At 41.8% G+C, this 22470-nt stretch overlaps 1 protein-coding gene across 4 annotated transcripts in view; it reads left to right on the top strand.

The window, feature by feature from the left end:
* TGFBR3 (transforming growth factor beta receptor 3) overlaps positions 1-22470 on the top strand; it is a 209549-nt gene that overhangs the window by 125993 nt on the left and 61086 nt on the right. For all 4 annotated transcript variants that reach the window (XM_019957070.2, XM_019957069.2, XM_019957071.2 and 1 more), the window contains one exon: positions 5554-5691. In XM_019957070.2, the coding sequence (XP_019812629.2) occupies positions 5554-5691 (138 nt within the window). The remainder of the gene's footprint in view (positions 1-5553; positions 5692-22470) is intronic.

Here is a 22470-nt window from a genome sequence, read left to right on the forward strand (position 1 = left end):
GAGCAACTAACTACCGTTCCCCACTCCCGGCAACTGGTTGCATATTTCAAGTGCATCTGAGTCAGATTTGAGTTCCTGAAAGTCCCATTGCCCAAATGTAAGGGAAATTCGAGTTCAGCTGTAGTTACCCTGGTGTCCTGAAGTAGGTTGAGTCCGGCTGTGTAAATGATGATGGGAATCAGATGTAGGATGTTTTCAGTTACTGCCAACGCCGTTGCTAAGTGGTTGTCTGCTTACTTCTAAAGAGGGCATAGATATGGCTATACACACACCAGGGTGGGAGTTTATGGGTCTTGTTTATAGACACAGTGCTGGAGTGCTTCTCTTATCTGTCTTCGTGTAAACTGATTGTTGGATCATCCATTTCAGACCAGTATTTGGTCTGATTTTAGAGAACAGAAGTCCCTCTGGTTGTGTTTTGGATGACTTCACTGTTTCATGGGTCCATAGGGGCTCTTACAAGAATCAGAAATGTTGAAATGGAACTTCACTGACACGTTAGCAAAATTAGACAACTGTTAGACTTTTGTATCAGTTTCTTCGCTTGCTTTGCTTTTGTTTGTTTTAACAAACCCCAAGAGGAGGGGATATAACTAATAAGAAATTTTTGAAATCACTGTGGTAGAAATAATCTTGCATCTCTGCCATGAATCCTGGAAAATTCAAAACAAGTTTTCATATGGCATCTTTCCATCAAGAGAGTGGTGTTCTTTTCTGTAAGAAAGTATATAATTCATTTAGATAAAGTGATTTACAGGGTTTGCTGCAATGTATGGTTTTTGCTTATCACAGATAATCTGTGGAGAACTGAGTCTTCACCCAAACAAGGTCCAAAGCCCTTCCTGTTGTTTTCTGGTGATAACGTGGCAAGGACACGCTTCCTAAATGGGAGACAGGAAGTTTGTCTTCCCACTCGGAGGCTTTATGCTCCTGAGAGTTGGCCTTGACTTTGGTCAAAACTGTGTTCAGATTCCCCAGAAGAGTATTCAAAAAAGATTTACTTTGAATTTCTTTGTAAAATAGAACTACATTACTTACATCTAATAGTTTGTTGAAGTGCACAGGTAGCCTCATAAGACCTAATATCAACAGATGTCATGGAGCAGATTAGACTAAATGGTTTTCCTGTAGTTTCAGTAGTGTATGAGGAACAACGTCTACATCAGAGATGTGACAGATCAGATTTACTGGTATTTTCTCATGACATTCAGAAGACTGAATATTCAGCACTGTTTGAGACAAACCTGATTGGCGCTGGAACTCTTGGACAGGGCTTTTTGGACTGCTGTGTGATCAAGTATGGTTTCAAGAGGTCACTGAAATTACAGAAGCTACATGTGAAAATTTTTTAGTTCTGCATGTGTACTAAGTCGTTTCAGTCATCTCTGACTCTGTGTGACCCTATGGACTATAGCCCTCCAGGCTCCTTTGTCCGTGGGATTCTCCAGGCAAGAATACTGGAGTGGGTTGCCATGACCTTCTCCAGGGGATCTTCCTGACCCAGGATTGAACCCCTGTCTCTTATGTCTCCTGCATTGGCAGGCGAGTTCTTTACTGCTAGCACCACCTGGGAAGCCTCTTTTAGTTCTGAGTTGTAAACTATTATGTTCTTTCCCTGAGGGGATAATATTTTTAAAATAGAGGTGTAATTTCTAGTTTGATTAGAGAGACTAATTTTGTTTCTGTTTCTGTGATTAGAATTTTCCTGCTCTTCTATAGTATATTCTTTAACATGGGTTGCTGCTGCTAAGTCACTTCAGTCGTGTCTGACTCTGTCCGACCCCATAGACGGCAGCCCACCAGGCTCCCCCGTCCCTGGGATTCTCCAGGCAAGAACACTGGAGTGGGTTGCCATTTCCTTGGTTAATGGTTACTTAACCTGGAGTTCATGGGTCCTGCATGGATGTATTTCCCTTACACGGTCACAAAGTTTTATGTGTCTGTGGGGTATTTTGGTGTGTGTATGTGTGGAGGGTGTATGTGGGGGGGTGGTGCATAACTTACATTAAGCTCTCAAGAGGTTAAGAAAGAAGCCACTAATACAGAGATTTGTCACTGTTCCCTTATTTGAGATGCAGCCCCTTTAAGTTTACCTCTATTTGCCTTCACCACCACATGGCCTCTGCGTTCAGTTTGTTATTCCTTACACACACACACACACACACACACACACATGAAACCTGTGGACTAAGAGATGACCCTTATTTTTATGTGTAAATTTGATATAGGCTTGAGAGTCAACTCTCTAAACTTCTGTTTGGACGTCCAAGTTGGAAATTATTGGATATACTGCTGTTTCTTTGCTGAAGCCTGTCTCACCTCTGATCTTCCGACTGTAATCCCTGGACAGTTTACACAGGGGAAAAAAGCTTTAGCACAATGCTCTTATCTTTGTAACTATAGTCTGTCCTGATCTATAGTTGATTCTAAAGGGATTTTCTTTTTCTCGTTCTTTTTCTTCTCCTTTTTTCCCCTTCTTTTTTTTCAGCCTGAGAGAAATTAGGCACCTTAGCCAGGAATTCTTTAAGAGCTATTCTCGGTATGTTCTCCCCACATTTCTGGGAGCTTTTTTACCTTCATTCTTTGTTGGTTGTTTTTGATTGTCCTCTATCTTCCCTTCAGCATGATTTATTCAAGTGGAGGAAGGTTGCTGCAGGGTTAGGTGAGCAGGTGCTTGGGGGGGACTCTCTGTTGCTGCCAACTGATCTTTTTAAAAAGTATTGAGTATTTTTCTTTTAATTTCCCAATTGTAGTGTCAATTCTTCTTTGCCAAATGGTTTTTGGGGCTTTGCCTGGGCCCCATGTGCCAGAGTCGGGGATTCATCTTGGCCAGACACTGCCACATATTGAAGAGGGAACCGATTCCAGGAAAGCTCAGAGGGCCATGGCTCCTAGAAATCTCTCCTTGATGGTGTGAGCCAGGCCTTGACACTTTGGACCATCTGGAAAATTTTGGACTTGAGCACCAGTATCTGTCTCATACATATTTTTCTTTTCATTTCCTAAGGTTTTTTTTTTTTTTTTTCCCCTAAATTCTTGTTCATTGGAGATATATATTTATTACTGTTTTATCTGTGAACTCCAAGAAGAATCGTCTGCCTGAGGACTGCAACTATTCTTTGTGCTCAATAAACAGCTTTGTAATGAATAAATCTGGAAACTTGCACACATTAGTAGTGACAGAGTGTTTCTTTGCCGTTGTCAGGTACTCTTAGACAAGGAATGATTTCACCTCTCCTTTCCCCACTCTCTATAGTGTGTGCTTTCTGTAGTGGGTATCTCTCTCTCTAGTTAGTGTAGCAATATGAATCTCTGCCCCTGCTCTGTCTCTGCTGCCTCTCCTGTTTATAGGGGTGATCAATCTGACTGTTTCTAGACGTGGACACATCTCCAAAATTCTGTGAAGTTGATTCTGTAGAATCAGAAAACATGTTATTTTGCTGTAGCTGTACCCAACATCGCTGTTCATTAGTACTCTGCTTTTAATACTATGCTTATGCCGATACTAAACTGACCGTAGCAGTGTTGCTGCAATAGCTCATGATGGAGTCTTGCTTCTGTGTTTTTTCACTTTTCTGTAAGTTAGTTAGCTAAATACCTTTGAGTCTATTCAGATTAAAAAAACTTTTTAGGTAACATAAATTAATGACTTTGTTGTGATAAATCAGTCATTAAAAATTATCTACTCTATATTAAGCACAGTATTAAATGTAAGACATATCTTTGCCTACTGGGTATTTATAGTCTTTTTGAAAATCAAGACACATATTCTCAGTAGTAAATGAACCAAATGGTATTATATACCACAATGCAAATTATTCATAGAATAAGATACTTTTGTGGCCTTGAAAAGCAGAGAATTAAACATCCAGTTGATATTTACCAAGTGCCTACCCTGTGCTAAGGCATGGAGATTGATAGTTCAGTGTCTTATTATCAGTGACCTGAGGATACACTATAATAAGTGACACTGGTGTCCTAGGCAGTTCTGCAATGAAAGGCAGAGATACACTGAGATAGAGTGGTCCAGCAGCCATTGGGAAGACATCGAGTAAAGTAATCCAGCTTTGAGAGCTCTATGCCTAATGACGGTATAGATTCAGATCATAGATCTAGCCCATTTAATCCTCATAAGGATTATGGCTGAGATGTAAAATTATTTCCAGTGTATCTCTCAGTCTGTGTCTTTCAAGTTACAGTTCATTTTTGTTTTTTGCCTAATCACTTTAGGGTGCTTTTTGGTGAGTTCAACTTGTTTGCGTGTGTGTGTACTCACTCCAGTATTCTTGCCTGGAGAATTTCACAGGCAGAGGAGCCTGGTGGGCTACAGTCCACGGGGTTACAAAGAGACACAACTAAAGTGACTTAACACGCATGCACGCACCCATGCTAAGTCGTTTTAGCCGCGTCTGACTCTTTGAGATCCTATGGACTATAGCCCACCAGGCTTCTCTGTCCATGGGATTCTCCAGGCAAGAATACTGGAGTCAGTTGCCTTGCCCTCCTCTAGGGGATCTCCCTGACCCAGGGCTTGAACCTGCATCTCTTACGTCTCCTGCGTTGGCAGGCGGGTTCTTTACCACTAGCACCACCTCAATTTATTTAAATACAAGTAATTCTTGGGTCTTGCCTCGCCCCTCAGGACAGAAAGCCAGTGGAGACATACTTATATGAAAGTGTCTGTTCAGTATTTATCCATCCTTTTCTTTTCCATGTTCGTGTTGACTGACCTTGACTGATGTGCTCTGGGAGGGTGTTGTTGAACCCTCTGTGTCCACATCTCCTCACAGGTGCTTTTGGGTGATGCTAATGATGACAGTGTAACCCTACAGTAGTCCTTGATCTGCTATCAAAACTGGCCACAGTTTTCCTATCCAAACTCGTGGTTTTCTTCTCTGTTTTTTCTTTTTTGGGATTGGAACTGTATACAGTCAATTTTTATTCTGTGTGTTCTCTATGCCTCATTTCTTTGGAAAACCCCTTCGAGCTAATAGCTGGGATGATGAAAGCATTGGCAGCTTCCTTTGGCAGCCCCTCTCCCTTAGCTTTCGGCGCTTTTCTTTGGCAGAACTCACTTGACTTTATAGAGAGAGATTGGAACTTACCTGGAAGAGAACAAAGTCATTTCTTTGACGATTCAGAGGAATAACCTGCCCCCAGGTGATTCTATTCTCCACTTTTAAATTTAGTCATTTGATTTGAAGGATAAGGCAGCCCTGAGGGAAGGTAACTTTTATTTTGCCTTTGCCAACTCTGGAAAAATTTAAAAAAGTGTTTTGTTTACTTGTATTCTGCTTTTACTGGGAGCTGGTTCATGTTTTGGTTGAGATTAGTATGGATTGAACCACATGATACAGCTGTTTTTTGTAGTTAAAAAAGGTCAAATATTGGCAGAATCATCTAGTTCAACCTAATATATCTTATCTATAGCATCTGAACTAGCTCTTAGCTTGTTTCTGTTAGTGGTGAGCTGTGAAACAATATGCCATGTGCTGTGCTGAGTGGTTTTAATGGAAAGCTAGTACTAAGACTTCTCTTTCTGTTTCTTCCTAGGTCACTCTGCACCTGAATCCCATCTCCTCAGTCCACATTCACCACAAGCCTGTCGTGTTCCTGCTCAATTCCCCACAGCCCCTGGTTTGGCATCTGAAGACAGAGAGACTGGCAGCTGGGGTCTCCAGACTTTTCTTGGTAAGTGCTTAAAACCCTCCCAGTGTGATCCTTGAGCATAAGGGTATAATGACCCTAAATTTTTCAAGGCTTTTAAAAAGGCTTATTTCATTGAAATGTTAATAATAGCAGAGTCCACAGTGTATTAAAGTTGGATTTTGCTCTTAGTGGTATTTGGGTGGCATTGATAAGCATTCACAGAAAACACTCACATGTCCTCTTCTATGCATGAAGAGTCTGGTCATACTTGCATGTTTGAGCAGGATCTGTAGTCATACTCTGTGTGGCCTGAGCTTTGGTCTCAGTCTTCCCCTCCTTCCTCCCCATAGTACCAGGAGATTGTAAATATTGTAAGTAGCCATTAGATGTGTGGTCTCTGACCACAAAATAAATACGTACAGACCCATTTTATTCATATATAATACGGGCCTAACTATAGGAGGCTGATAGTGCTTTTGAGTATGAAGGGAGCCAGTTTAGCGTAAGTGCTTGTAGGATCTGTTTGTTGAGAAAGTGACACAGTGAGCTCCAAAATGAAAACATTTGTATTTTATAAAAAAGCTGGAACCCAGCTCTTGTGGAAGGATCCAAATATTACCTACTATTTGTAAATCATGTCCTTTTGAGTTTGCCAGAAACATCCAAGCTCTCTAGTTGTGGAGAAATTGACGGGTTGTTTGGATAGAATTTTTGGGGTATGATATCATGTCTGATGATGAGCAACACTGCACAGTGATAACTCACATTGTCTATTGCTGGGGATACATGCTAATGTCCTCAACTGCAGAGCCTCAGACTCCCAAACCTCTCTTGCCTACAAGCAATCAAAACGAGAAGAGTCCACAGTTAATGGTGTTCATCTTGCACAATGAATACATTTTGCCTAATTAATGATTCTTAATTCAGATCTGTAGTTTCTTATCACTTGTATAGGAACTGTACTTTTAAAAACTCAGAGGTACCTACTGAATAAAATAAGACTCCATAGACAATACAATTAAAAAGTAGATAATTAAATGAGTTAAAAAGGAGGAAGGGAAAGCTTTTTATAGAAGAATACCAATGAATAGCTATAGAAGAAATGATGGAATTAGAAAATCATCAATTTGTGACTGTCATAGTAAAAGCTGATTAGGCAGGAGTCATCAATAGATGCTGAATCTAGCGGTGGTGGAGGGTATTTGAGGAACAGTATATTTACATAGTCTTAAATTAGTTATTATTCTAGCCCCAAATCCATATAACCTGAGTCTAATCATGAGCAAATGCTGAAGACAACTAAATTGGGTCACGTTCTATAGAGTAACCGGCCTGTACTCTGCAAAAATGTTGGTCATCGAAGAAAGGTTTAAGAGCCATTCCAGATTGAAGGAGGCTAAAAAGACATCTGTGATCCCTGTGTAACGAGTGGCACCATCACTATGAGGAAGATTATGATGACAACGGGAGGAATGGAAATTGAGCCTATAGATTAAAGTATCAGTGTTACATTTCATGAATTTAATAATAGTACTTATTCAAGAGAATATCCTTCTTAGTAAACATAATACACTTAAGCATTAAGGGTTAAAGGGGCAAATAGTTCAGAGAAAAATTCATATATAGATAGAATATAAAGCAAATATGGCAAGATATTGAAAACTGGCAAATCTAGTTAAAGATATACATGAGTTCTTTGTACTGTATTTGCAACTTTGTAAATGTGAACATTTTAAACCCCAAAGTACATTTACAAGATAGGAGTTATTAGTAAGTTAAATTATAGCCTTTTCTGAGAATTTAAACTCTCATTACTTCTAAATTTAAAAGGCCAAAAGTCAAAATTAGTCGTTACTGGGCTTCCCGGGTGGCTCAGCGGTAAAACGTCCACCTGCTAGTGCAAGAGACACAAGAGACGCAGGTTCAGGCCCTGGGTTGGAAAGATCCCCTGGAGCAGGAAATGGCAACCCACGCCAGTATTCTTGCCTGGAGAATTTCTTGGACAGAGAAGTCCATGGTGTCGCAAAGAATCAGACACAAATGAGCACACACACATGCATACACACCTTGTTGTTATCAGCACATTTATTTAGCACTTAGTATGTTCCAGGTATTGCATAAGTGCTCTAATGTTTTCTCTTATTTAATTCTCACAATAACCCCATGATGATGGGGATATTTACAGATGCATTTCCAGATGAGGAATCAGATAAGATTTAGAGAGGTTAAGTAGTGACCCAAATCACTTGGCTAGTTACTGGCAGAGTTGAGATTCAAATCCAGAAAGGACTTAACTCTACAAGCACTTGTACTAAATTGGCTCCCTTCATACTCAAAAACACTGTCAGTCTCCTATAAAGGCATTTGTGATAGTAAGATTAATAGTCATTATTATAAAATCTATACGCATTTTGCCCTTATTGTGCAGAGTTGTGCTGTCCAATTCTGTAGGTACTAGCTGTGTATGTCTATTTAAATGAAGTAAAGTCAGAAATACAATTCCTTAAGCACCCTAACCATTTCAGGAGCTCAATTTCAGGAGCTACTACATTGGGCAGGTTATGAGCAAGGACTTCTGCCTACACTGGTTTGAATCTAAGCAGTAACAAGGGAAAAGTATTTAATTTCTCTAAGCTTGACTTTCCTCAGTTGTAATATGGGAGTGATAATAGTCACTACATCATGAGGTTGTTCTCTTGATTAAATGCGACTACATGTAAAATGTTTAGTGTGGGACCTGGCATGGATAATTTCATAAACATTACTACCATTTTTGTTGCTATTTATTATTAGTCATTAGTAAAGACCACTTGGGAAGGATGTTGAATTTACATTTCTAATTATGAAATGTCTAGCTTGGCCAGGGATACCCGGCGTGCTGCAGTCCTTGGGGTCGCAAAGAGTCGAAACAACTGAGTGGCTGAATAGCAACAACAACTAGCTTGGCTGGCCCCAGACTGAAAGGAGTTCCCATTTCTTTGGGCTGTAGGGCCAGATGAAAAGTGGGGGTCACATATATTGTAGTTGCACCCATCGCTTTCTGGATTCTTTCTTCAAACTGCCTCTCTGTGACTTTTAAGGGAAAGTATCTTACTCCTAGTTATTATTTATTTGCTTTAATTCTGTTTAACATCAGTAAGAACTGCTTTTTGGCCATCAGCTTATGACACGCTAACAATAAACCGCAGGAGATGGTTTTAGTAAACAATTGAACATCAGCCCTATCTGGAGTTTATCCCATGTAAGGAGATTGTAGAAAAGTGATGAAACTCAAATTACCAACACATGGGAGGCAGCATTGGGAGAAGTCAAGGATTCAAATTCTGGGGCACTTTAACTCTGCCTTGCTATCCAACAGGCTTTCTTTAGGGAAAATGGTTTTCTCTATCTGTGCATTTCCTCGTGACCTGGAAGAGATGGTGGAGCATCTGTTGTTCATTCCTGTTCTTAGATCATTAGACAACGAAAGGGTACAAGTTCTCTCACAAGCTGGGCAACTCTCCCTAACAGAGATGGTGCTGAAGGAAAGGAGGCAAGGGCGAGCTCTTCTCTTGTTCTCTGTAACTTGAAATGAATGACTTGGCAGCTACTGGGGCAGAGGGATCTGGATAGATAATTGCAGGTGTGTTTCCTTTATTCATTCATTGTAGTTAGAAGTAAGGGATAAGATAACTAAATTATTTTAAGTAAAGTGTTTCATCCAAACACTTCAGAAGGTCCCTGGAATCTTTGGAAACTGAGGCTTAGCCATCTCCTTCAGTCTCTTTTCCCAGGTTACCTGGAGAGCTCAAGGGAGCTGAGGAGAGAGGGTAGGTCCCATGATTCTCAGTCTAAGATGTGCATGTCCTTTGCTGATGGATTTGTATTACTGTCCTAAAGCTTTCTTTACTTTAGAGTTACAATACTTTAAAAGTTTTGTGTGTGTGTGTTTTGTCTGCATTGTGTGACTTGCAAGATCTTAGTTCCCTGATCAGGGATTGGGGCACCCTCAGCAGTGAAAGCACGGAGTCCTAACCACTGGACTGCTAGAGAATTCCCAACAGTTATTATTTTTAAGTAGGATTGTGCTGTGCTTAGCTGCTCAGTCGTGTCCGACTCTCTGTGACCCCATGGACTATAGCCTGCCAGGTAAGATTCTCCAAGCAAGAATACTGTAGTGGGTTGCCATGCCGTCCTCCAGGGGATCTTCCAACCCAGGGATCAAACCCCAGTCTCCCACATTGCAGGCAGTTTCTTTACCATCTGAGCCACCAGGGAAGCCCAAGAATACTGGAGTGGGTAGCTTATCCCTTCTCCAAGGGATCTTCCTGACCCAGGAATTGAACTGGGGTTTCCTGCATTGCAGGCAGATTCTTTTCCAGTTGAGCTTCAGGGGAAGCCCAGGATTGTGAGATAAGTTCAAGTAATATTTACTCATCTACAACCATGGTGACCTTTTAAGTTGTCAAGTCTGCATTATTATAACTGCCCAATTTACAAAAGGAAACTTTTCATAATTAGTTAGCAGGATCTTGTGTTACACAGACTGTCTCAGACACCTACGAGGGTGACTGAAAACATTATATTTTAATGCCATCTTAAAAAGGTATCTGTTTATCTGTTTTCTACTGTCAAATCTTTTCAGTCCTCCTCTTGATTACACTGTGCAGGCAAGAGGGAGTGTGTCAGGTAGGGAGAAAATGGGATTGAGTTTCCTCTGCAACTGCAGTTCTTTTATCTGGTTGTTCTGGTTACCTCGGAAATGGGAGTGGATGAGAGTGATTATTTCAGGCTGAGTGTCAAGTAGTACATCTTTGAGTATGTCACTCTCTCTCTCTCTCTCTCACACACACACACACACACACACACACACACACACACGATCGAGTTGTCACAGCCTTATAGGTTTTCTTTTGCAAGGTGTAGGGATATCCCAGAGAAGATTGGGTCGGTTAGAGTTATCCTTAAGTGCAACCTGAATTAAAAATAATCCTACTTTCTCAACCTGTCACGTTGAAACTACAAGTACAAACTCTCTTAGAAGGATCATCTACACATTTTTATTTATGCAATTATTTCTGCATCAAAGACAAAATAGTGCAATAAATGTCTGAACTTTTAATCTAAGTTTGCTAAAAATGATTGAGCAGAGCCACAATACTGGATTATCTTTAAAAACATGCTATAATTTGAATAGGCATTTCTCCAAAGAAAAAACACAAATGGCCAATGAACATGTGAAAAGATGCTCAATATCATTAGTCATTAGGAAAATGCAAAGATGCATGATACAGGGTGCTCGGGGCTGGTGTGCTGGGGTGACCCAGAGGGATGGGATGGAGAGGGAGGTGGGAGGGGAGTTCAGGATGGGGAGCACATGTACACCCACGGCGGATTCAAGTCAATGTATGGCAAAACCAATACAATATTGTAAAGTAAAATAAATAAACAGAAAAAAAAAAGAAAACCAAGAAAAACAAAACCAAATAAATAAAACCACAATAAGAATCCACCTCACATTCACTAGAATGGCTTTAATAAAAATGGCAGATAATAACAACTGGTGCTGAAGATTTAGGGGAATTGGAATTCCCATACATTGTTGGTGGGAAGGTAAAATAGTGCTTTGGAAGACAATTGGGCAAAATATATGTGCATGGAAAAACTTGTCCACAGTTGTTCATAACAGCATAATTCGTAGTAATAAAAAAGTGAAAACAACCCAAATGTCCATCAGCTGGTGAGGGGTTAAAAAGTGGTATATCTATACCCTGAGATATTATTTGACCAAAGTAATGAAGTACTGATACATACAACAATATGGATGAACCTTGAAAACATAAATAAAAGAAGAGAAAGTGAAGTCGTTTAGTTGTGTCCAACTCTGCGACCCCATGGACTGTAGCCTACCAGGCCTCTCTGTTCATGGGATTTTCCAGGCAAGAGTACTGGAGTGGGGTGCCATTTACTTCTCCATAAAAGAAGTCAGACACAAAAATCTACAGTGCATGATTCCATTTATATGAAATGTCCAAAATGGGCAAATCCATAGAGATGGAAAGACAATCAGTAGTTGCCAGAGGCTAGTGGGAGAGGAGGATAGGAAATGGCTACTAACGGTATGAAGTTTCTTTGGGGTGAAAAATGTTCTGAAATTAGATAATGGTGATTATTACCACAGTTGTGAATATACTTAAAACACTGACTTATACAGTTTAAAAGGAGGAATATTATGATATCTCAATAAAATGAATTATAAGGGTAAATTGTATAATTTTGTTTATGTAATTTACATAATAGAATTACAATAAGGTTGAATTGCATCTTAATAAAGCTGTTAGAAAAAAAAATTGCTACAGAATTCTTTTCAAAATGATGCTGTAAAATCATTTTACTTTATTCTGTGAGTTTTATTTAAAAAGAAAAATAAAAAACCTTGCTTTGTTTGTATTACAAACCTGAGCATTCTCTCCTGCAAGGTCTGTAGACTTAGAACTCTAGAACAAGCAGACGTTCTCAAATGCCTGGTTTCTAGTAACATGAAATGTCTAATCCAGGGGTCTTTGCAGCCTTTGTTTTGTTTTGTTTTTTATTTATTTATTTTTGGCTGCACTGGGTCTTCATTGCTGCACAGGCTTTCTCTAGTTGTGGCGAGTGGGGGCTCCTCTTTGTTGGGGTACTTGAGAGAGATAAGCAGCAACTTCTTCCAACCTCATTCACTCTTGGGATAACAGTGCTGTGATTTGTTTTTTCCAGCCATTTATCAGTAAAATCAGGAAAGAAATGCCTGTAAATATGTGTGTTTGAACGAAGGTGGTGAGTCAAAGGGGCCCCCTTAAAGGTAGAGTTTCCAGTACTTGGGGCATACTTAACACCAAAATATTATTCATTGTTTGTCTGAAATTCAGATTTAACTAAGTGTCCTGATTTTATCTGTCAGTTCTATCCAGAAGTAACTCAGATTTTTGTTTCTAGTTCACTCTCTGGCCTGGATGTCAGGAGGCCCAAATACTAATCTTTGCTTCCATCACTAATTAATTATACATCAAGCACTACACAAAATCACTTCACTACGCAGGTCTCAGTTTCCTCACCTCTAAAGTTAGGAGGTGGTACTAGTCAATCTCTGAAGTTCCTCCCAGTTTTCAAACTCTCCAAGAATGATAGTACAACTGCTACATACTAATATTGCATCCCAGTTTAACTGGAAACAGAAAATGGTAATCTGAACATTGCCCCTTCAGCAAATCCAAGTAAATATCAGGGCAGGGCAATTGAAATAAATGAGAGAAACCAAATTCTATGCTCGGATTAAAAACAAATAAAAATTTAACCCTAATGAAAAATGTAAATTAATACCAGGACCATGCTTAATATTTAAAACCTAGTTTTGTGTTTCTGACGGGGGTCGGGGGTTGGGTAAAGAGGCTAAGGTTGCCAAAATTGGTTTATCCCTGTCACTTAAACTTGGTGGGGGGGGGGGGGGTTGGGGAAGAGGTCCAAATATGTTGGGGCTCTGCCACCAAACCACAGGCAGTTCTCTGGTCTGCGCGGCAGTTTGGATGACTGACAAGGCTCAGTGAAAAACAAGTGCTATTTGTTTTCCTGTGCCCAGTATTTAACTGGAAATCAGAAGGCGAAATTTCCAATCGGTTGTTAAATAGCCCCAGATGTGTGCTTAGCGTTGCTCTAGGAAGGGACACGCACAGCCTGTAGCACAGCGCATGTCCAGAAATTCCTCTTCTGAATCCAAGTGATGTGTAACTGAGTCCTGAGCATCCAAAAATACCCTCTGAGTAGCTCAGACATTCAAGTTTGCTTGTGGAGGAGGGAACTTTTAAAAAATTTCTATATTCTCTACTGTGTTGCAGTTAAAAAACCTGGACATGATTTCTTTTTTCTTTTTGAATTTCCTCCTTTCTCTTGTTTGGCAGTTCTCCCCACCTTTAGAAAAACATGGTGTTAGCATACTTGGTGTGACGGTTTCTGTAGCTACTTGTTCATTCATCCAACACCCAGTTTTCAGTGCCTGCAGGACACTGGGAACTGTGCTAAGTGTGGAGGCTCCAGAGAGAAATGGGGTGGATTGCCTGCCCTCAAGTAAGATGGGAAAGATGGTTATGAGACTGGGAAGTACCACTGTCGGATCCTGAAAACTGGAGAATGTGCGAATCCTCTTGTTTCAAGTGCAATTAAGGCAGCCCCCTCTGTGAGGCTGACCCCAGAGTAGCGTGTGGTTGAGGGCTTAGGGGTGCCTACCTAAGCACCAGAAGTGCTTAAACCAGAAGTGTCACCCCTATATACTAGGGGTCCAGATATGCCATTTTGGATTTTCCAGTGAGGTCTTTCCCCAAATAAATTCTCTCTTAAAGGCAGATTAAATAGCTAAATGTTTCAAGATTGGTTCTTCCTTTTTCTTTTTTAAAAATATCTCTTGTGGAATGACTCACTGTGTCCTGTGGGATATTCCAAGTGGTTGTGTACCAGGCACTTTTGTTCCAGAGGCTGCTTATCTCCTGGTTTTGTGGCTTGTCCATAAGAGCCTTAATTATAAGGGGCTTGGTCCTTTCATGCACTGGAGTCGGTCAACTACCATATTTCCTAGGAGTGAGTTTCTCGCCCTTTTGCGGTGAGAGAGCTCTTCCTAAATGTCACGGAGGTAATTAAGAGCATTGGAAGGAGTCCAGTTTCAGCTAGTAATCTTGGTCCAGAAAGAGTTCTTGAAAGACTTCCTAGAATTTACCCTAACTCGTTGTATGAAAGCTGGTGAATGCTGCCAGTGAGTGGCCCCTTGGCCTTCTGAGGTTTGCCTGGGTGTACTCTTCCTGATCAAGACATCCTGTCCTGAAGCCTTCACGCAAACATAGACTTTTCCTGCCTCTGCTGGACTTGCTGTGCCATGTCTGCGTGGGAGAGGGCTGGTGTTTCTTTGTGTAAAATCCCATGGTGTCCTTTAAGGCTTTACTGTTTCAGGCTGATCTGGTAATGTGAGGAATCTGCCCTTCCTAAGCATTGGGCAATTGTATCAAATGTTACATCTCCAGTGCCCTTGGTGAATGCGGTAGGCAGCCTCCAGAGAGCTGTTTGGTAGAAAAAGCAAATATTTTGTTAAGGGAGATTGAAGAGTATTTTTTCCATGTCATGAGTTGGGGGAACTCTGTCTCCTGGGAAGTACTCGTGAGGCTGACTTGAAAGCTCATTGGCGTGCATTGGTCCTCTCATGAACTGCAGACATTGAGGTCCTTGGTAAGCGTTCCCCACAGGGAGCTGATATTCACTGTTTCTCAAAAGGACCACAGGACACTCTGACTCCTTCTTAGGCAGAGTCGTTGGAGTTATTTGAGGCAGCCAAACGTAGGATAAATAGTTTTCCCCAAGACGTAGTTGCAAGAGGTTGTCCTGACTGTGTCTGACTGTACATAACAACAGTATTCTCAGATGCTGTGTGAAGCTTCTGAAATAGTGTTACCGGTGCTCTACCCATGGCTGGAAGTGAGCTATAGTGGCTGATACCTTAAAAGTAGCAAAGCCTTCTAAAAGGGATTGAAACACCCCCATTTTTTTTTAAGTCTTTATTGAATTTGTTACAATATTGTTTGGTGTTTTGGCCCAGAAGCATGTGGGATCTTAGCTCCTCAACCAGGGACAGAACCCACACAACCTACATTGGAAGGGGAAGTCTTAACTGCTAGACCACCAGGGAAGCCCCCGCTACTGGTGTTTTGAGCCCTTCTTTCTGTGATCTTTTCCCCTTTAGTTTGGCGCCTTTGCCATTGTCCCTCAGTCCTAGACAGTACAAGGAAGGTGACTCTCCTAAGGGGCATCATTCAGGTAACGACTTAAAAACTGCTTCTTGACCGCTTTTCCAGCAACATTAAGTCCGTGGGTTCCTCCACTTGTTCTCTCTCGATCAACCCCACCAGGATGCCCGGCTCTAATATCTGCATCTGTCCTTAGCCCTCTGGGGATCATTTCTTCATTGATGTTAAATGTGTTCAGTTCAGCCTTCCCAGCTTTGGCATAGGAGATCACCTTAGTCTTCTCCAGAGACTGTGAACTGTACACTGGAAAACTATGCAGCCTGCCTTTGGTTAGAAGCTAAGCTGAAGGAAGTTCAAGAGGGCTCCAGCCAGTGGTTTGGATTGAAGGCCCCACTCCATCCTGGCACCCAAGGACATGTCCCTTTAGAACCCCTTTCCCCAAAGTGTTCTGAGGTCTGTGGTTTCTGGGTCAGAATATGCAGCTCCATTCTCTTGGAGCTTGCATCAGCCCTTAACAGAAGCTGTATCAGTCAGGGGTTATCCAGAAAGGAAACCAGTAGGAGGTATATACGGGGAGAGATTTATTGTAAGAAACTGGCTTGCACCACTGTGGGCACAGGCAAAGCAAGGCAGACATCCACAGGGCCGGCAGTCAGGTAGGGTGGCTGGAACTCTCCAGCAGGAGTGGAGCTGCTGTCCACAGATGGAATTCCTTCTTCCTTAGGGAAGCCTCAGCTCTGCTGTTAAGGCCTTTCAACTGATTGAATCAGACCCACACAGATTAGCTAAAATAGTCCCTTACTTACTTAGAGTCACCTGGTTATGGACTTTAATTACATCTACAGAATACCTTCACAGCACATCTAGATTATTGTTTGATTGAATAATTGGAGACTATAGCCAAGCCAAACTGACATATAAAAGTGAATGTCACAGAGGCTTTTGTATTTAACATTTTTACAGCCTGATGTTCTTGTCATCCTAGATCCACTAGAGTCTCTATTCAGTCATTTTCAGATCCTGTGTCACTTTTTATCACTGTCTTTTACCATAACAGATCTCTCTTCTTTCAGCCAAGCTGTTTTTTGCTTCCATATCAGTCGTCATTATTTTCCATCTGCCCCTTCCATTCTGTTTCTCCTCCACTGCTGCCAGTATGACTCCTCCAGCTTCTGGGAAATGGGAGAGAGAGACAGAGAGATGGACAGAGAGAGAAGGAAATAACCAGACAGGGAGACTGTGGAAGAGGCAGAGAAGGCGTGATCCCCAGCTCTGCCCCACTGCTTTCCTTTGTCACTCTTGTACAAACCTGGGTTTGTGTTGAGTAGTTTTTGGAGTTCTGCAGGTGCAGTTTGAGCATGCACTTGTCCCTTGCTAAATTTCTGTAAGCTGGGGCTTTACCTAACCTCTCAGTAGGAACTCTGACAACAGAGTTGTCAGATGTGAGGATTCAGAATCTATGAAATGTGCACTGAGTGACCTGTAATTGCTTTTATGATTTTCTCTCCCAGTGTTCTATTGATGCGAGCCCAGGGGGCTCCTATCTACCTTACTTTACTGATTTCTTGAGCTTAGTAGCTACTACTCCAGGGAGGTGGAGTAGAAAGAGCTCTAGAGTGAGAAGAGAGGTATTTGGTTTTTTGTCAACCCTGCTTTCTACCAACTTTGTGCCCCAGGCATACTCTTTAACTTCTTTGAACCCTAGTTTCCTTGTTTCGAACTTAGATTGTCCAGTCTTGATAAAGAAAAACTCTGTAGAGGGAATTACAGGTGCCTGTTCGGAGTCAAGTGTTTGAAAAGTTCAGTTTGTTCCCTTGAACCTGCATTGGCAGATTGGATACACCTTAAAAGAAAAATAGAAGAAAGAATCCTTCTTAGTGAGGAATTTCCCAGAAGCACGTTTGGTGGGCCACAGAATATTATGGATCACGGCAAGGACTGGTAATGATGCCAGCATTTTGTTTACTTCCTGGAAAACACTCTAGATGATAAATACACTTTAAATTTTGGGTCACATTCCTTCTAACATCATGCTATATTGGAAGATGGGAAAGGGTAAATATAAGAGTCTTCAGAGATGATTTCATAAGGTCATCGAGGATCCCTGTGTGGCCTGGGGCTTTACTTTGGAAAACTCTATATTATAAAGCAGCTTGCACTTCATTAATTTGGTAACCTGTGGGGACTGAGTTCGTCTTTCAGAATCAGTGAGTTATTTTGCTTATCTTTGTATATGTGCGTATTCATGTTTACTCTCATTTTTGTAACATTTCCATGGGAGATTAGAGTATTGCTTTTGTACTGGCTCATGTTCAAGTTTGTGCATGTTTCTATTCTGTGGGTAGCATCTCAGAGCTTTCCTCTTGGACATGTGTAAATATGTAGGGCATTAAGAACAGAGGGCACTTTCAATCCTTTAGTTCTTTATATTTCAACAGAAATAAAAATTAAAAGCAGAGGATGATCACCATGAATGTTTTGAGAAAAATTGTTGAATATGTTTTAAGTCATTTTGTTGGACAGAGTAATCTGGTTGTGGATACAAAATTAAAGCATCCAAAAATTTTTAAGTGGTCACATGGATTCATGTTTCTTGAGTGCACTGTTGGCAGAGATCACAATCACATGGCTCATGAATATTTAGCTTTGCAAATTATGCCTGTAGGTTCAGTGGACATGGAAGTTATTATTTCTTTTTAAAAAACTTTGAAAAAAACACAAAGTTATGATATATGGTTAATAGAAAACAGGTTTCAAATCACATGACAGGAGGAAATAGGCAAACACAGTCCTACCAGGAATTGGAGTAGGGAGAATGTGTGATTTTCCTCTTTCAGAATGTAGGGTTCTGTCCTCATTTGGGAGGTAAATGTTTCAATACTGTTCCAGCACTTTATGTAAGTTTGTTTTTGCTGGACTCAGTGCATGAAATACATCAAAGCATCATCTCCTCAGTGCATTTCTGTGTGGGCACTCTTATGAGTTCTAGGGCAGATCAGATCTGCATAGATCTTATGCAAAAACCTAAATTCTAGAGAAATGCCTCTCCTACTTTATCATAAGTCTTTTTCTCCCCCCTAGAATTGAACTAACAAATTCTTGGCATGGTAGGTGTTTCTGAAATGACCGTGTATTTTTCTTTGCTTTATTTGTTTTCCTTATTTTACTTCTTCTGTTCTCTTAAGCAGGCATCTCCAGAAAGAGATGTGCTGGTGCAAGTGTCTGGCAAAAGGAATAGGAGTAGTAAAGGTTGCGTGTAAGGCAGGTCAGAAGAGGGAGAGGAGCTGACCCTGATTGTGCAAGTGCTGAACTTTCAGCAATGCCAAAGTCATGTAAATGTATGAAGTTGGGTATGTGCGTTAGAGCAGCCTCATGGAGCTGTAACCTGAATAGCATAGCAGGCACTCACCCAAGTGATAACTCAAGCTCCAAATGGACCACAGCCCAGCTATTGGGTGTGTGTGTGTGTGTGTGTGTGTGTGTGTGTGTGTGTGTGTGTGAGACACACAGAGAAAGATTGATTGATTGATTCTTGAAACAGATTTTCCTCTGACATTTCAGCAGGCATTTCTTTATCATTGGGGAGCTATGGTTCCTCATTTCACAGGGCACATTTCTATCTTTTTTGACATATAAGAAGATGACTCCCAAAACGACTTGCTTTACTGTATCTCTCTTGGCTTTTTTAAAACTAGTGTGCAGGAGAAAATTCTTGCTTGTTCTCCAAGCAATCCTATTCATGTTTTACAAAGATTACATAATGTTTTTGTCTATGGCCCAAAGCAGTGATCCTCAAGTATGCCTGGCCACCATGGGGTGGCAGGCAGATGATTATAAAGCAGTCTCCTGGACCCTACATTCCCACCCCACCCCAGAATCTGCATGTTAACATACTTCTGTGGTGATACGTTGGTTTGAGGATCACACTTCTGAAAGAGGTGGATGTCTTCCTTTTTTAAAAAATTAATTAATTAGGCTGTGTTGCATTGGGTCTTCATTGCTGCAGTTTTCTCTAGTTGTGGCGAGCCAGGGCACCTCTTCATTATGGAGCGTGGGCTTCTCACTGTGGTGACCTCTCTAGTTGCAGAACAGAGGCTCTAGGGCACGCAGGCTTCAGTAGTTGGTGACAGTCGGGGTCAGTAGTAGTGGCTTACAGGCTTAGCTGCTCCTCGGCATGTGTAATCTTCCCTGACCAGGAAAGGAACCTGTGGCAGGCAGATTCTTATCCACTGTACCACCAGGGAATTCTGAGACATCTTCTTATCACTGGTTTTACTATATCTTCAAAATCTGGTGTGTATTTTACATTTACGACAGTGATCAATTAATTACGTACATTTCAGGCTCTCAATGGCTAGTGGCTACTGTACTGAACAGCCGTAGAGCAAGGAGGGCTTGACCCTCTGGCAGACACAAAATTGACCATGGCACTCTTTCCCCTCTCTCCCTTGCTCCTAAATATGACCTCGGAATACTTACCAGCACAGAGCTTTAGGCAGCCGCTGCCAGTTAATGGGACCTCAGGATTCATGCATTCATCAAATAGTTATTGAGTGTCTTTTTTATATCCAACACTGTGCTTTTGATATTCCTATAAGCAAAGCAGTCTAAAATCTCAGCCTCTGAAGGAGCTTACATACTAATGGGAGGAGATGGGCTATAGGCATAATATATAAGTAATTTACATGGTAGTTTAGAAGCTTACTGTATTATACTCTAGAAATAAGAATATGTAACTCAGGTTTGGGTGCTAGAGTTGGGGCTGCGGGGTGGTTGGATTGTAATTTTATATAAGCCGCATTGAGATGGTAACGTGAGTAGACATGAAGGTGGAAGCTTCAGAGAAAACTTAACTGCCACCCAGGCAGTTAAGCGCAGCCTGCGTTTTCATCTGGGAGCATGGATGAGGTGGGAGAAGGCAGGTAGGACTAAGTGGGGACTTAAAATATGGCGTTATCTTCAGCAACGATTCTGTCTCCCTCCACACTGAAGAGATCACACCAGCTTGGGGGAGGCCAGAGAGAGACTGTGAGGCAACCGCCAGGCCTCTGAGTCAGCTGATGTGCTGAGATAAGTGCTAAGATGAGGAGCCCCAGTTCCAGGAAAATAACGTCTACACACCCATTAACCAGCATTGCTTCCCTTCACTGGGCCTGGAGAGATCCATCTTGAGGCTTCAGTGGGTCTGCTTAGGACTTTAAGAGTTAAAGCTTAAACACAGGTGTGGAAACAAAAGGGCTGGTTGCCTCTTTTGCTTTTTTTCTTGCTCTTTGGACAAGGTTGTTGAATCTGATCCAGAAAAAATAACAAACTTGGCTCTTGTTGCCTAGCCGTAAGTTCTTGTAATAAAACTCCCAGCACTGGCAGAGAGAGTAATGTTCTTTACAAAAAAAAGTCTGGTAGCATAATCAGAATTTAAGATACAAATGGTGCGCATGGTTTCAGTAGGGAGGAGCAGTCAGGAGAGGGGGTGGTTAAGTGCATTTCAAAGCCTGGGGCCTGCTGGACAGTCCGGTGCTTCATGTTTGTCCCTTCAGTGGACACTTGCTAAGGTTCAGGATTCTCAGAGCTTGGGGCTCTGTTCGTTCCCACAGGAAAACGTTTGTCATGTTGGAATGTCAGAGGACTGGGTTTTAATTAGTAAGCAGGAGAAAAGTTCAGTGGTTTCTGCAGGAAGGCACGGAACTACTAAATGATTTAATAATTGGTTTTTAGGGGAGTTAGTAGGTGAAAAATCAAATACTAGTTTTAAAGCCTGGCAAAAGATCATTTCCTGGGCAGTGAGGGAAGCAAGGTTTATAAGAATAAAGATATTATGGCTTAGCCTTTCCTGTAAGTAACACCATTGAGCTTTCATTCAGCAAGTGGTTACTGAGTCTCTACTTTGTGCCAAGCACCTTGCCAGGCCCAGGAGATGATTCAGAATGAGCTAGGTGCTTTCTTGGCCCTTGTGGTGCTTGTCAGGTAGGATGGCAGCAGGTTTGCTGGTCAGTGGTAGCAGTTCATGTGAGAGAGGGACTGGGCTCGTGGTGTGCCAACGGCAGCTCCATCTGCCGTGGGCAGCTCCATCTCCAGGAGAGAAAGGGAGTCTGAGAGGTTTTACAGAGAAGGGATACCTGTGGAGGACAAGGAGCAGTTACAAGGTGAGCACGGGGTAGGGGATGAGCAAGCCAGGTAGGGAGCAGGATGTAAAAAGACCCAGGAGATCTTAAGCAGCATGATGTGTTGTGCCACTGTGAGTGATTTCACAGGGCAGGTGCTTGGGGGAGTTCCGGGAAGTGGGGCGAGCAGAAGCCCTCTCTGATCATGTGCCAGTTAAGATGCTTAGGTGCTATCCTCCATCATCATGTGTTTTACTTTTTAGAAAGATCTCCTTGGTGATGGTGTGGATGAGGAGTGGAGCGAGATAGGATTGGCAGCTTACACAGCAGGAGGTTACTGTAATGGTTGAGATGTGAGGTTGGTTGAGATGTAAGAGCCAGCAGTGGGGTGGGTAGCAGGGCAAGGACCCGCAAATAAGGTGGAGGATGGAATGAATTGCCTTGAAAAGTTTCTGCCATTTTATCCAAATGTAAAACGCTTGCTCTTAACATTTTTAAAAACAATTCCATATTCAGTCATGTAATAATTATCCTTGTAATAGTGATTGTAACCCCTCGTCATGGTAGAAACATACTATTTTCCCCTCTATCTTTTTTTTTTTTTTTGCTATTCTCTTTACATCTCTTTTCTTCCACAAACTTTAGTCCAAACCAGACTCTAGCAAGGACTGCACTCTAGGGAGATCAGGCAGGGACTGGAGTGCTGACTGGCAGAGGAGTGGCACTGGCCGGTCATGTCTTTATTTCAGGAGAGCTGTTAAGGGGTCCTAGGATGACGCCCTTGCAAACGAGATGTGGACTATTCCATGAGATCACTTTGTAGTTGGTGAACAGCCTGCAGGCACGCTATGTCACTTCAGTGGTGTCTTGACTCTTTGCGACCCTATGGACTGTAGCCTACCAGGCTCCTCTGTCCATGGGATTCTCCAGGCAAGAACACTGGAGTGGGTTGCCATGCCATCCTCCAGGGGATGTTCCCA

This window comes from Bos indicus, chromosome 3 (genome assembly GCF_029378745.1).
Source record: "Bos indicus isolate NIAB-ARS_2022 breed Sahiwal x Tharparkar chromosome 3, NIAB-ARS_B.indTharparkar_mat_pri_1.0, whole genome shotgun sequence".
In the NCBI taxonomy this organism is placed as follows: domain Eukaryota; kingdom Metazoa; phylum Chordata; class Mammalia; order Artiodactyla; family Bovidae; genus Bos; species Bos indicus.